Source organism: Panthera uncia, chromosome B4, assembly GCF_023721935.1.
Source record: "Panthera uncia isolate 11264 chromosome B4, Puncia_PCG_1.0, whole genome shotgun sequence".
Classification (NCBI taxonomy): Eukaryota; Metazoa; Chordata; class Mammalia; order Carnivora; family Felidae; genus Panthera; species Panthera uncia.
This window is the reverse complement of record NC_064809.1, coordinates 25,152,884-25,166,478: the sequence shown is the minus strand read 5'-3', so window position 1 is coordinate 25,166,478 and position 13,595 is coordinate 25,152,884. Positions and strand designations below refer to the sequence as shown.

At 37.2% G+C, this 13,595-nt stretch overlaps 1 protein-coding gene across 1 annotated transcript in view; it reads left to right on the top strand.

Annotated features, from left to right (window-relative positions):
- MPP7 (MAGUK p55 scaffold protein 7) overlaps positions 1-13,595 on the top strand; it is a 295,481-nt gene that overhangs the window by 198,780 nt on the left and 83,106 nt on the right. Inside the window, exons 7-11 of the mRNA XM_049626949.1 lie at positions 4,032-4,113; positions 4,651-4,736; positions 8,657-8,731; positions 8,942-9,138; positions 9,634-9,698. Coding sequence (XP_049482906.1) covers positions 4,032-4,113; positions 4,651-4,736; positions 8,657-8,731; positions 8,942-9,138; positions 9,634-9,698 — 505 coding nt within the window. The remainder of the gene's footprint in view (positions 1-4,031; positions 4,114-4,650; positions 4,737-8,656; positions 8,732-8,941; positions 9,139-9,633; positions 9,699-13,595) is intronic.

The window sequence follows — 13,595 nt, the reverse complement described above, 5'->3', positions numbered from 1 at the left end:
TCTCAACAAACAAAACTCTAGGACCAGATGGCTTTACAGATGAATTTCATCAAACTTCCAATGATTTAATCTGTATATTTTTTAAACTCTTACAAAAAAACTGAAGAGGAGGGAGTACTTCCAGAGTAATATTATCAGGGAAGCCTTACCCTGATACCAAAACCAGACAAGAACACCACGCACACATACACACACAATTACAGGCCAATATCATTGATGACACTGATGAAAAAATTCTCAACAAGATATTAGCAAACTCAGTTCAACGATACATTAAAAGGATCATAAGCCATGAGAAAGTGGGATTTAGTCCAGGCATCCAAGCATGGTTCAATGTCCACAGATCAATCAACATGACAAACCACATTAACACAATGAAGGATAAAAATCATATCTCAGTAGATGCAGAAAAATCATTTAACAGTATTCATTTATGATACAAACTCTCAACAGAGTAAGTAAAGATAGAAAATACCTCAACATAATAAAGGCCATATATGACTCACAACTAACATCATACTCAATGGTAAAAAGCTGAAAGTTTTTCCTGTAAGATCAGAAACAAGAGGATTGCACATTCTTGCCACTTTTCTTCAACACAGTGGTGGAAGGCTAGCCACAGCAGTTAAGCAAGAAAAAGAAGACCTCCAATCAGAAAAGAAGAACTAAAGCTATCACTATTTGCAGATGATCTAATACTATATATAGAAAATCCAAAAGACTGCACCAAAAACTGTTAGAACTAATAAATGTACTCAGTAAAGTAGGAGGATACAAAATTAACAAATCTGTGGCATTTCTGTACACTAATAATGGATAATCAGAGGAATTAAGAAAGCAATCTCATTTAAAAGTGCATCAGAAAAAAAAATACCTAGGAATAAATTTAACCAAGGAAGTGAAATATCTGTACACTGAAAACTATGACATTGATGAAAGAAATTGAAGACACAAATAAATGGAGAGAGTCCATGCTCATGGACTGGAAGAATTAATATTGTTAAAATGCCCAAACAACCCAAAGCAATCTACAGATCCAGGGCAGTCTCTCTCAAAATTCTAAGGTCATTTTTCATGGAACTATAACAAATAATTCTAAAATTTGGAACCACAAAGGATCCCAAGCAGCCAAAGCAATCTTGAGAAGAAGAAAGCTTAGGGGATCATGCTCCTTGACTTGAAATTATACTACAAAGCTATAGTAATCAAAACAGTTTGGTATGGGCATTAAAAAAGACACACTGATCAATGGAATAGAATTGAGAACCCCAAATTAAACCCACACATGCATGGACAGTTAATTTAAACAAAAGAGCTAATAACATGCAGTGGAGAAAGGGGAGTCTTTTCAATAAATAGTATTGGAAAAACTGGACAGCCACATGTAAATGAAACTTGACTACTGTCTTGCTCTATACACAAAAATTAACTCATAATGTATTAAAGACTTGAATCTAAGACCTGAAACTGTAAAATTACTAGAAGAAGAAAACATAGGTGGTAAGCTCCTCAACATGTGTCTTAGCAATGTTTTTGTAGATCTGACTCCAAAGTCAGGGGAAACAAAAACAGAATGAATAGGACTACATCAAACTCTGCACCTCAAAAGAAACCATCGTTGAAATGAAAAGACAACCTACTGAATGGGAGAAGGTTTTTGCAAGTCATTTATCCGATAAGGGATTAATATCCAAAGAACTCATACAATTAAAAAAAAACAACCTAAACAACACAATTAAAAAACGGACAGAGGATCTGAATAGACAGTTTTCCAAAGAAGGCATACAGATGGCCAATAGGCACATGAAAAGATGTTCAACATCACTAATAATTAGGGAAATGCAAATCAAAACTGTAATTGACATCACCTCACATCAATTGCAATGGGTATTATCAGAAAGACAAGACATAACAACTGTTGGTGGGGATGTAGAGAAAAGGGAATCCTTGTACACTGTTGACGGGAGTGTAAATTGGTGCAGGCACTATTGAAAAAACTCTGGAGATTTCTCCATACTCTTAAAAAATAAAGAATAGAACTATCATATGATCCATCTATTCCACTTCTGAGGATTTATCTGAAGAATATAAAAATGCTGATTTGAAAAAGTATATGCATTCCTATGTTCATTATAACATCGTATACAATGGCCAAGATATGGAAAGGACCTAAGTGTCCATTGGTGGATGAATAGGTGAAGAAGATATGGCATATACATATGCATGCGTACACACACACATATCCACAGTGCAGTATTACTCAGCCATTAAAAAGGAATGACGTCTTGCCATTTGTGACAACATGGATGGACCTTGAAGGTGTTATACTAAGTAAAATAAGTTAGAGAGTGACAAATTATCATATCATTGTATTCATATGTGAAATTTAGAAAACAGCAAATGAACAAACAAAACAAACTCATAGATACAACACATTGGTGGCTACCAGAAGGTTGGGGGTGGGGACAAAATTGGGTCAATTATATGGTGATGGGTGGTAACTAGACTTATAGTGGTGATCACTGTGTAGTGCATACAGATGGCCAATTATGATGGTGTATACTTGAAAGTCCTATAATGTTACTTGCCAGTTTTACCTCAGTAAAAAAAAAAAAAAAAAGAAAGAAAAAATTGGTTAAAAAAAAACACTCCAAAAAAATGGGTAATTAATCTTAGGTTATCAGACCCTTTTGCTATTAGCCATACTTTGATGAGAAAGTTGGAGATATTGTTAAGGAAAATTAAAGTTTATTTAATCATACCAGTTTTATTAAAAATATTACATTTCTAGTCATCTTAGCTCTAAGTAAACTATTTAAACAAAGGCAAAAATTACCATTAATTAGTGGGTCTTTATGGGTTTGGTTTTTATGATTGTGGAGAGATGCTCATTCAAGTCTTTGGATTTGAATGGATGCTTGGTGATGAAAAATGCCACAAAATACTCAGATTACTTAATTATTTGATTTTTTTTACTACTATTAGATATGCATGTGATAGCTGTCATATAAAATGTACTTATTACAAATGGATTCCTAATTTTGTTTACATAACTAATTTTTAACGATATAAACATGTTTACTGACCTGTGGGAAAATTCCACTTTCTTTTTCAGGGTGTGAATTCTGCCGTCACCCAATGTGCATCTTTTTAGCTATGTGGTGCCATGTAGAACGCTTTCCCACACCAATGCCAGTTTCTTAGAAGGAAAGTCATAAAAAGGTGTTCAAAGTAACCATTTGTGCTTGATGTTCTTATAAGTAGCATTCAATTAGCTTCTGAACATCCATAAATGAAGAATTTCTGGACTCTTTAAAATTGTTTCCTAATCTTATGCCAGAATGTTGGTTCTGCTTGTTCTTAGCACAGTCCTAGTACATAAAGACCTTGGAGTAACAGATCTTTCTTCCATTAGTTTATCTTAGCATTAGGTAAGGAATACGACTAATTTTGGAGTTTTCTCTCTCTCTCTCTCTCTCTCTCTCTCTCTCTCTCTCTCTTTCTCTCTCTCTCTCTTTATCATTATGTCTGAGTTCCTTGGCCATAATGCTATTATAGAAGTATCACTAAACTAAAAGCCAGATGGCCTGGGTCTTAGTTTTCTAATTTTGATGAGATTTTTGTATTCACTTAACCTTCTCAATATGGCCTCCCTTCTTCATGGGGTATTAGAAGGACAAAGTGAAATGAGCCAATGCTGTCAAGGGGAAAAAACAAATAGTGTTCAAATATAAAGTAGTATAATGGAAAGAGGAGATTTCTACTTTTCATAATGTTGAAGAGCTTACAGATTTGAAAAATCTTTAAATTGTGCTGAAAACCTTACATGATGTGTCTGATTGAAAATCTGTACCAAGTCACGAGTGCTTTGTAAGATAAAGGGGCATGATGTCTCTTTGTCCTGCCTCATACCTTTAATTTTTTGTAATTGCTTTCACTTTTTCCAGATGAATATTCTTATTTCTGTCTCCTTTCCTACCACCCACTACGCACCTTTACCCACAAGTACTTTTTGTTCTTTCTTTTAAAAGGGAGCCACCATTAAGAAAGACGAGCAGACGGGGGCCATTATTGTGGCCAGAATCATGAGAGGAGGAGCAGCAGACAGAAGTGGTAAGGGTTTCAACACTAGGTGCATGGACAGGCCATGGTGCATTTCATGGGCAACATCTCCAACATGTAATTAAGAGGCTAAATGATCTTTGGATGTAATCCATCAAAACAAGGAATAAGAAATTTTCTTCTGTTGAACCGTGGGAATCTGTTGAAATAAACGATAAATCTCATTCTGCTTTACAGTTACATGGACTTCTGAAGCTATAGTAAGATATGCTTCAAGTGTTTCTCACTTGAAAAGTACTACTGAAAGTGTGCAGCCTTTAAAACAAAATACAGATTCTTTTATTAAATGAAAATAATGTACATTTCCAGACAAAGACCAGGATGCTGATGTCTTGTCTTTTGCCAGAATTATAATGTGGTAGCCTTTGGTTCTGCTGTTTAGAGGCACAGAATCTGAAACCTGAGAAGCATAAAGGTCTCCTCAAATGTATTGAAGGAACCAAACAATGCTTTAAGTATAGATACAATTGCAAATTGCAGTTCTTTTGTGGGTAAATCTGCTAATTTCCCGAATTTGCTACTTCTCAGGTCTTATTCATGTTGGTGATGAACTTAGGGAAGTGAATGGGATTCCAGTCGAAGATAAAAGGCCTGAAGAAATAATTCAGATTTTGGTAAGCTGAAACTTGTTTTAAAACTGCAATAAAAAATGAAATTGAATCAGTATGTTTCAGACTTGGTCATAAACACAGGATTTGGATTTGGCAGTCTAGAGTTCAAATCCCATCTTCATTACTTAATCCCTGTATGTCCTTGGAAAATACCTTAATCTTTGCATTGCCTCAGTGTTTTCATTTACAAATGAAAATAAAAGGTAAATATCTCACTGGAGTGTTTTGAGGATTAAATGAGCTAATGTATGTGAAGAGTTTATTACAGGGCCCATCCCAAATGAGGTACTTAATAGAGGGCATCTACTCTGTTGTTGGTGACGTATTTTTCTTTTCCCTTTTTCCATCGACATGGCCAGACTGTAGGCTATGCTTTCTAGGCATATAAAACAGTGAAACTAACTTAGATGTCCTGTGAAATCTAAAACGAACAAAATTATTTTAGGCCTTGACAGTGTAAATTCTCCAGTTCATTTGTAAGGACAAAATGAAGGGAGACTGTCTCTGTTAACGTATGAAAGCATAAACATACAGAAATAGAGTTTAGTATCTTCAAACAGACCTCCATATTTTTGAAAATTTTATATATGATTAAGATAGCATTTTAAATCCATGGGAAAGCTGTGAAATCCTTTTATAAATGTTATTGGATGAATTGATGATTCAGTTAGAAAAAATAGTCAGTTCCTGTTTTACCCTACACGCAAAAATAAACCCCAAAGAATTAAATATTTAAAGAAATCAGGGGTGCCTGGATGGCTCAGTCAGTCAAGCATCTGATTCTTGATCTGGACTTAGGTTATGATCCCATGCTGAGTGTGGAGCCTGCTTGGGATTCTCTCTCCCCCCCACTCTCTCTACCCACCCCCTGCCAAATAAATAAATTAACTTAAAAAAATAAAAAAGTAAAGAAAGACTTTTTAAACTTGATGTGAAATTCAAACAGAAAAATAATTGCTGTGATTACTAGAATTGAACCCTTCCTGTACAGAAAAAGATGCCATATATAGCTTGAAAGACACATGAGACTTGGGAAAAATATTGTCAGTATATGTGACAGAAGGTATTTTAATGTGTAGAGAGTTCATAAAAATCAATAAGAAAACATAGAAAAATTTATAAAAGAAAACATGGTGTCTGAAAAATATGGGATTAGAGGGCTTTAAAAACTCGATAATGGCTACAGTCAGTCAGATTCTGGGGACATAGATGCATACTTATATGCTTCTGGTAGTGGGATACATTTAGTAAATCCTTTTGAGACAGCTATCTGAAACTATCAACATTTTTAAATTTACATATCCTTAATCAAGAAATTCAGTTTTTGGAAATAACCCTGAGGACGTAATTTGGCAAATGTATTATATAAGTAAGATTTAAAACATATTTAGAAATAGCAGGAAGGCTGCATTGATTAATCATTCACCCGTATGGTGGATTACGATGAGACCATCACAATGGCCGATAGACGGGTGTGACTTGGTAACACTAGGAACTGCTTATGGTGGTTGAGCCCTAAAAGGTCACTGTTCTAAGGGCATTGTATACACACACACACATACACACACACACACACACACACACACACACACACACACACACACTAGTAGAATGGGAAGGGATCATAAAGAAGACTTGCTTTCTCTCTACCTATGCAGTTCAGTATTATATGAATTCCTAATAAGATTTGTGAATTCTTGGGGCACCCGGGTGGCTTAGTAAGTTAAGTAGTCCAACTCATCTCATTGTTCGTGAGTTCGAGCCTCGCATCGGGCTCTGTGTTGACGGCGCACAGCCTGCTTGGGATTCCCTGTCTCCCTCTCTCTGCCCCTCCCCTGTTTGCTCTTTATCTCTCTCAAAATAAACATTTAAAAATTTTTTTAAAAAGATTTGTGAATTCTTTTATGGTAAGCAATAACAATGATAGTGCCACTTTGAAATCACTCCTGTTATAAAATTCTGATATTTGTACTGTTAAAACCTCACTTTACTTGAGTCTCTGTGCTGTACTGGAGCTGGCTCTTTACATTTGCACGACCTGAGTCTATGTGGCTTTTCCCAACTTGACTTAGGTACGTCACGCTGGTAAATGGAAGCTGGCTGTCTTCCGTGAAAATTGGCAAACAATACAAATCAGGGCCTTTTCTTTTCTTTTACACAGCAGAGCCCTGGTTTATGAGCACACCATTGACAGTAAGCCTCAGAGATATCCCCCCATTCTCCTGTCTCTCCCTCCTTCCTGCCTCCTTCCTTTCCTATCTGCCTCATGCTGTCTTCCTCTTTGCTTTCCTCCCTCATTCTTCTCATATATGTGCCAGATATTCAGTGCTGTCACAGAGCTGACAACTTAGCAGGGATAACAGATGTTAAGAAATAATTGCAATAGACCTACCCTATGACCCAGCAATAGCACTGCTAGGAGTTTACCCAAGGGATACAGGAGTGCTGATGCATAGGGGCACTTGTACCCCAATGTTTATAGCAGCACTCTCAACAATAGCCAAATTATGGAAAGAGCCTAAATGTCCATCACCTGATAAATGGATAAAGAAATTGTGGTTTATATGCACAATGGAATACTACGTGGCAATGAGAAAGAATGAAATATGGCCTTTTGTAGCAACGTGGATGGAACTGGAGAGTGTGATGCTAAGTGAAATAAGCCATACAGAGAAAGACAGATACCATATGTGTTCACTCTTATGTGGATCCTGAGAAACTTAACAGGAACCCATGGGGGAGGGGAAGGAAAAAAAAAAAGGTTAGAGTGGGAGAGAGCCAAAGCATAAGAGACTCTTAAAAACTGAGAACAAACTGAGGGCTGATGGGGGGAGGGAGGGAGGGGAGGGTGAGTGATGGGTATTGAGGAGGGCACCTGTTGGGATGAGCACTGGGTGTTGTATGGAAACCAATTTGACAATAAATTTCATATATTGAAAAAAAAAAAGAAAAAAATATTTTGAAAAAAAATAATTGCATAAATGATTATTTAGGTACAGTTACGATAAAGGCTAAAAAGAGGAATAGACAATGACATGAGAATATATTAAAGGGAGACCTGTTCTCATCTGACATGGTCAGAAAAGAATTGCACGTATTGTTTTTGCTTGCCTTAATGAAATTAGAATGGATGTCTTTTTACCTTTTTTTTAAAAAAAAAATTTAATGTTTTTACTTATTTTTGAGACAGAGAGAGAAAGAGCATGAGCAGGGGAGGGGAAGAGAGAGAGGGAGACACAGAATCAGAAGCAGGCTCCAGGCTCTGAGCTGTCAGCACAGAGCCCGATGCGGGGCTCAAAATCATGGACTGCGAGATCATGACCTGAGCTGAAGTCAGACGCTTAACCGACTGAGCCACCCAGGCGCCCCTCTCTTTACCTTTTAATTAAGCTATTACATTTGGTATTTTACTCACTGACCAGAATTTAATAGCACTGGATGTTCTTCATTATTTTTTTCTGATGAGCCTTGCAGCTAATATATATACAATTGAATCATGTATTTATAACTGCGTTGCTGACAGTTCAGGTATTTTGACCCTAAAAACATGGATGCCGATACTTAAATGTAATAGCCTGAACCTTGCACATCATCTGTTCTCACCGTATAATATTGTCTGTAGAAGGCACTGTGCATATTCTGTGTTTCTATGAAGTTGCTCAACATGGATGGTAGTATGTTCATTGGCATTTGAAAAGTGCACAGGAGGTAAATGTGGATTTGGTGTTTCATGTTTTTTAACTTGACAAACTTGAGTGCTTTCTCATATTACAGGAATTTCTACAAAAATAGTTTCCTCAGTTTGGTTTAAGAGTAGAAACCCCAAGCTTGTAAATTTTCAGAATCATTCCATTTTCTACCTTTTTTGCCTGCCTTCTCCTTGGCTCTACAAGTGTTCTGATAAGTCTTTCCTCTGTTATCAGGCTCAGTCTCAGGGAGCAATTACATTTAAGATTATACCCAGCATCAAAGAGGAGACGCCGTCTAAGGAAGGCAAGGTAATCATTACTTAAGAAGCTTTTGGGTTTGTTTTGTGGGGCGGGGGGCGGGCACTAACGTTTTTCCTTCTAATACATATCCTCTTTGTCACAGCAAGTGGATTTTAATAATCTCTTTTAAAAAAAACGTATTCTTAAATCAAAGGAGAATGTTGGCCCCTCCACATTTATTTTTGGTATTTACTCCTTTTAAATGAAACTTTCTTCCAGATGTTTATCAAAGCCCTCTTTGACTATGACCCTAATGAGGATAAAGCGATTCCATGTAAGGAAGCTGGGCTTTCTTTCAAAAAGGGAGATATCCTTCAGATTATGAGCCAAGATGATGCAACATGGTGGCAAGCGACACATGAAGGTGATGCCAATCCCAGGGCAGGCTTGATTCCCTCAAGGCATTTCCAGGAAAGGTGAGCAACTGGTGCACCATTACTGGGCTTTTGCTTCAAGTGACCTTTTGTTCTCTGCAAAATATCACTCGAGGATAGTTGTGATAAAATAAGCACTGAAACCTTGCTTCGGAATCCTTTATCCCCCCCCCCCCCCAGGTTTGGGTTTCTGTTTTGTCTAACTAAGTATGAATAATGACCAAAAATAACACGACACAACCGGGGTCATATTCGGTTTTTGTTATGAAGCAAATGGAAAAATAGCACATTAATATCCGAAGCTGTACTGATGTGAAAGATGGAAAAAGAAGAAGAGTGATTTGGGAGTGGGGAGGATTTCTAAAACTTTGGAAGTTAGAGGACTCATTTTTTAAATTTGAATAGATTGCATTGTGTCCATTTTTCCCCTGGCTTCCCGCTTTTTTTTTTTTCCTTGGGACTTTTAATATTTTGGTGTTATATTAATCTTGGATCTGTACTGAAAATTGATAGGCATTGACCTTCTTTTTCCCCCAGGAGATTGGCTCTGAGACGACCAGAAATATTAGTTCAGCCCTTGAAAGTTTCCAACAGGAAATCATGTAAGTTTGTTAATAAAAATGCAGAGTAACCAAATCTTGCTGTTTATTTTTGACTATTAAAGCAGGTGTTTGTGGTAGAACGAGAGCTCATATTGCCCTGTGATAGCTTTGGGGTCATCGTTTCATGGCCGCCAAACAAATAAGAAATTCATAGTAGAATATTGAAGTGAATCTTTGGAAGAGAGGGGTGTTTGCAGTGTTTATAATAAACCCATGGCTCACACTTTAAGAAAATAACTAGTACTCTCCTTGGCTCCTGAATGTAGGTGTTTTACAAATGTCACCTAAAGTGCAACTCTTTGATTTCTCCCAAGCTGGAAGGTTTGGGGAGGATACTTCTTGGTCAAATTAGGGGGAGGAAACCCACCACTTTCTTGGGCACAAAGGCTGTTGTGCCTAAGAACAGTTGTTCTTCTTTCTTCCTTGCTTATCCAGAAATCACAGGAACTCTGACCTTTAACCTGCCTGTTTGGAGTTGTTACGAGACTAGGTTAAAACAAAATAAGAGCAGAAAAAGGACGAGGTAGGATTACTGAAAAAGATAGTGTGGATTTAGATGCATTTCCCTACCCCCCCCCCCCACCCCCCCCCCCCCCCCCACCCCGGCTTCATACTGCCCTTCTCTCAGCTTCTCTTTGCTCCCCACGCCTCACCCCTGTCAAATCCCCGTCCCATAAATTCCCTACTTCATCTCCTCTAAACGTTTCCTGGTTCTAGGCATTTTCAGAGTAAAAAAAGCCTTTTGTTTTCAACACAGAGATTGTACATTAAAAGGCAGAATGCACAAATAAATGGTCCTGGAATTTTACACCAACATCTGGTTTTAGTATTGTTGCATTTTTCACATCTCCTGTTATTTCTGTCAGTTTGTAGACGCGTATAGCCCAGGAATTACATTATAAGAGAGCCAAACTACAGTCGAGTATAAATCTCACAGAGCAAGCAAATACTTCAAGTGGAGCACGGATTCAAAAGCCTGCTTGTTCTTGCTCCGTTAAGTCTGGGCAGAAGGAAAACACACTTGTCATAGAATGCCACATGGATTGTGACATCAGAAAGCTTACAGCTTAACCAGAATGTTGCATCGTTTTTAAGTGTGATGAATTTTCGCCGGCAGGGGCTGTGGGGTATCCACCTGACTTGCTCTTTGAAGGATTTCTAAACTGGGGCCTGCCCCCTTCGAAGATATTTGGTGCATATGGGATAAAGTGTGTGTAACTGGAAAAGGAAATCGATATAATTCTACTTGAATCTGGATCCATACTCCCAATTTGCTTGAGTCTTAGGCAGCTCAGAAATGTCTAGTTTGATATAATTATGAATTCTCATTTAGTGGAAGTTTTTATAAATATGTTTCTTTAAAGAACTACACAGAGTAGGTATGTATTGTCTTTGTAATAGCTCTCCTCAAACTGGTTTTAGTATAAATGTGTGTGAATATGAGAGGGGTTGTGTGTGTGTGTGTGTGTGTATGTGTGTGTTTATGTAGAGGTGTTGATTTAATGAATGGTTTTTGTCTGTTAATATGCATAGTTTTTTATATGACAATACCTTAATATTTGAATCTGAGAAATACTTATTCCAAAATTATTAAATGCTTTTATCTTTTCGGGTTTTTTGTTTTGTTTTGTTTTGAGGGTTTTTTTTTTTTTCTTTCTTTTTCTGCCTCTTAAAAATACCATTTAGGAATGTTCACTGATTCTCCATTCACTTCCATCTTTTCTCTTGTTTTAAAACTAGACTTGATTCATGGAGAGACACATTAGTTGTTCTCATCTACAGATGTTCTCTGGTTTTAAATAAAAACAAATCTGGTCAATATTATCCAGATCACTAGCGAATAGAAAATATGGCCTTATTCAAAGAGACAGTATAGTTCTGTGGAGATTAAATAGGAATCTAGGACTTTTATTATCAATTAAAATTCCATTTGAAGGGCACGTGGGTGGCTCAGTCAGTGAAGCGTCTGACTTCGGCTCTGGTCATGATCTCACGGTTCATGAGTTCGAGCCCCACGTTGGGCTCTGTGCTGATGGCTCAGAGCCTGGAGCCTGCTTCGAAATCCATGTCTCCCTCCCTCTCTCTGCCCCTCTGCTGCTCACATTCTCTCTTTCTCTCTCTCTCAAAAATAAATAAACATTTAAAAAAATTAAATAAAATTCCATTCGAAGTTTTTTTTTTTAATGCTGTCTCCTAAATCTCTAAATTATTATACTGGTTCTGAACATTTTTAAAGTCATTTAAAAGCACTTTGTTTTGTAATCTGTGTATTTGTTAGTGATTGTTTATATAACTACACTTGTAAAGGCCATTTGACCCAACACTTCCTGGACTTCAACATTCGGTACTTGGATTTTTAGGATAAGACATCTATCATGCTCTTTGCTAAATTACAGAATAATGCTATGAAAAAAAATAAAGTTGATATAAAATCTTTTATTTACATGACTTTGGGGGTTTTTTTAAGTTTATTTTTTGAGAGAGAGTGAGAGAGCGAGCGAGTGGAAGGGTCGGAGAGAGAGGGAGAGAGAGAATCCGAAGCAGGCTCTGCACCGTCATCATGGAGCCCGATGAGGGGCTCGAACTCACTCACTGTGAGCTCATGACCTGAACCAAAGTGGGATGCTTAACCAACTGAGCCACCCAGGTGCCCCTTATTCATATGACTTTGAATAATAATTCACAGACTAGGTGTTAAGAAAAGTTTCTAACTTAATGTAAATGTTTTTAAAAGAATTCTGTCATGTTGGTGTTTATACACTTACTAAAAATAGTCACGTTGATAATTTTCTGTACTAAATTTTACAAGTACACTTAAAACCTAGGAGATAGTGTTAAACATTGAATTTTAGGATAATGACTCAGGTAATATATATCAAATTGGCCAGTTAACTTTTTTCACAAAATAATTGCTTGTATTACTATGGGTTTAGTCTTTATTTGACTCACAGTGTATCATCATAACTAAAGTTTGCGTGGAGGAAAAACTCTGAAACTATAGGGCTTCAGTCAATGTCAAGATAGAAGTCAAAAAGAAACAGAGAATCCAGGACTATTATCTTTGCATTTATGTTTCTGCTACAGCTCTAGACCCTGGCTCCATGGTAGATAAAATCAAGAGCCAGAATACTGACTTCTTCAGACTTTAAAGCTGGCATTCTCGTGCAAAACTCTGTGGTAGTCATCTTCGGTGCTTGGTTATTTCCTACCCTGCCCCTCTTTTTTAAAATTTATTTTTTTAATCTTTATTTATTTTTGAGAGAGAGACAGAGACAGAGACAGAATGCAAGCAGGGGAGGAACACAGAGAGAGGGAGGCACAGAATCTGCAGCAGGCTCCAGGCTCCAAGCTGTCAGCACAGAGCCCGATGCGGGGCTCAAATTCTCAAGCTGCGAGATCATGACCTGACCTAAAGTCGGATGCTTAACCGACTGAGCCACTCAGGTGCCTACGGTTATTTCCTCTCCTTAAGAATCATGGCATATCTAATACAGACTGAAAACATAGGCCTCTCAAAGAAAATAATTTGTCCCTTGAAATTAAACATTCCTGAAAAATACGAACTCTTAAAACTAGAGCGTAATTAAATCTTAGAAGCTTGAGAGAGGGACTTATCTCCTCTACTCACCTCCTATTTTTTTCGAAGAATAGTTTACCCAACAAAGACATTCGTCATGGAAGTCTGTGTTCCCTCCTTTCATCTGATGATAGGTTCTTACACAGTGGATTTACATTAGTCACGGAGAAGAGCAGACCTAGAAGTATGATAGGTTTTCTGTGACACAGCCAACTCAAAGATTATTACATGACAGATACAGGTTAAGTGTTTTGGAAATGAGTTCAGAGTATATCTTATTGTCAAGTAACATACAGGAGGAGTTTTCGTGATTGACGCTT